Raw genomic sequence first — 1,625 nt, 5'->3', positions numbered from 1 at the left:
GTAACTTATTCTAAACTAAGTACAGTAACATCTCAACAACTCAAGACATTATCATGATCATTACCATTATCAAGTCAACAGCAAACGGCAAATGAAAAAAACTAAAGACTTTGTAGCAAGCTTTTACAAGAAACTGTTGTCATTGCAGTTAATGCGTGTGGCTGTGAAGTTTCTAGAGCAGGGTTTCCCAACTTAAGGGTTATAAAGATACTTGAAAATTATGAGTTTCCAATGAATTGGATTATGACTGCAGTATCCACAGAAATCTTTAGCAAATCAATGAATTGGAGTCTTTCCAAACAGTGTCCTTTAGCTACACTTTTCATATCTAAATATAATTACAACAGAAAAGATGGCTATCATTAATGGGACCACAAAACAGAATAGGTTAGGATTCACTATTCTGGACACTTGGTACTTTGAAAAGCCGAATCAGGTCAGATTTTAAAATTTCAATACATTGTGAAAATTTTTCCCTTAAATATGTTCTCTAGACCTAATTTGAACAATGGTAACACAAAGGCAAAAATAAGTTAAAAGAAACCAAATCTCTTTCATTAAGAACTCTAAGAGTAAGGTGAAAATAAATATATCTCTTTTTACTATGTTGTCACATTCAAAGGATTTATGTTAATTTTCACAACATACAAAATCTTTCAAAATTGGAAAGAAAAACAAAACAAAAAAAGTTTAGCCTATCACAGTACAGGCTACCCCAGGAACAATGGATGTCAAATGCTTTGATTGATCAACAAAAGGGTTGTGGGACCAAAATCCAACACACAGGATGGTCTCTTCCTTACCTCAGCTGGTCATCCCATCCTTCCCTCAGACTCCTTTTGGCCTCCTTCTCCCTCGTCTCCTTCTCCTCTGCATACTTTGCTTCTTGGGCTTGCTTCTCCAACACCCCCAGCTCCAGCCGCAGTTCTCGTATTCTGTCTTGTTCTTGCTATGGAGTTAATTTGGGTGAAGAAAACATTTGAAATATCTTGGTGTATGTTAACCCTCACAGACATACAGATAAGACATATTAGTGCACTAAACTTCTGTTTAATCTAGTCAAATTCACAGAGAGTTGTATTTTTGGAATTTATGACTTAAAAAAATCAATATTATAATTCACCATATTGTATAACACTGGTACAGTTTGTAATGTGTCCTCCAAGCATGCAAAACTAATGGTTGTACATCCATTTGGGATTAAAGAATAAAACCTGCTCTTTCTTACTGAAAACTATGAACTATAGTATAAAGGTGGTAATGGTAATGTATCTTTTAACAGCAACATTAACAATAAAAACAAAATTCCTCCAAACAGAGGAATGAGGACCTAATAATAATTTTTTTTTTTGGGGGGGGGGCCTTTCCCTTCTTTCCCTCTCATTCCTTAACCTCTTCACCTGCACTTTCTCAAGATCCTTCACAAGGGCAAGTTCCCTTTGGTTTTGCTGAAGGCGTTTCATCTCCTGTTCCTGTCTCTCCACTTCCTTCAGGAGTTCAGCTCGTATGTTATACTCCTCTGCTGTCCTGTGGGGAATTTTCATTATTTTTGACAATCAATGCAAAGTTATGGTCAGGAAAGTAAGCAAGGATATTCTAACTCATCTTTTTATTCTTCCCTGCAC

General features: G+C 35.9%; 1 protein-coding gene across 1 annotated transcript in view; it reads right to left on the bottom strand.

Moving 5' to 3' along the window:
- LOC119594634 (meiosis-specific nuclear structural protein 1-like) overlaps window positions 1–1,625 on the bottom strand; it is a gene marked incomplete in the record, with an annotated part of 17,619 nt that overhangs the window by 9,963 nt on the left and 6,031 nt on the right. The window contains 2 exon segments of the mRNA XM_037943683.1: window positions 804–949; window positions 1,401–1,527. Coding sequence (XP_037799611.1) covers window positions 804–949; window positions 1,401–1,527 — 273 coding nt within the window.

The sequence above is a fragment of the Penaeus monodon genome, chromosome 34, assembly GCF_015228065.2.
Source record: "Penaeus monodon isolate SGIC_2016 chromosome 34, NSTDA_Pmon_1, whole genome shotgun sequence".
Classification (NCBI taxonomy): Eukaryota; Metazoa; Arthropoda; class Malacostraca; order Decapoda; family Penaeidae; genus Penaeus; species Penaeus monodon.
This window is presented reverse-complemented; position numbering and strand designations above follow the sequence as displayed.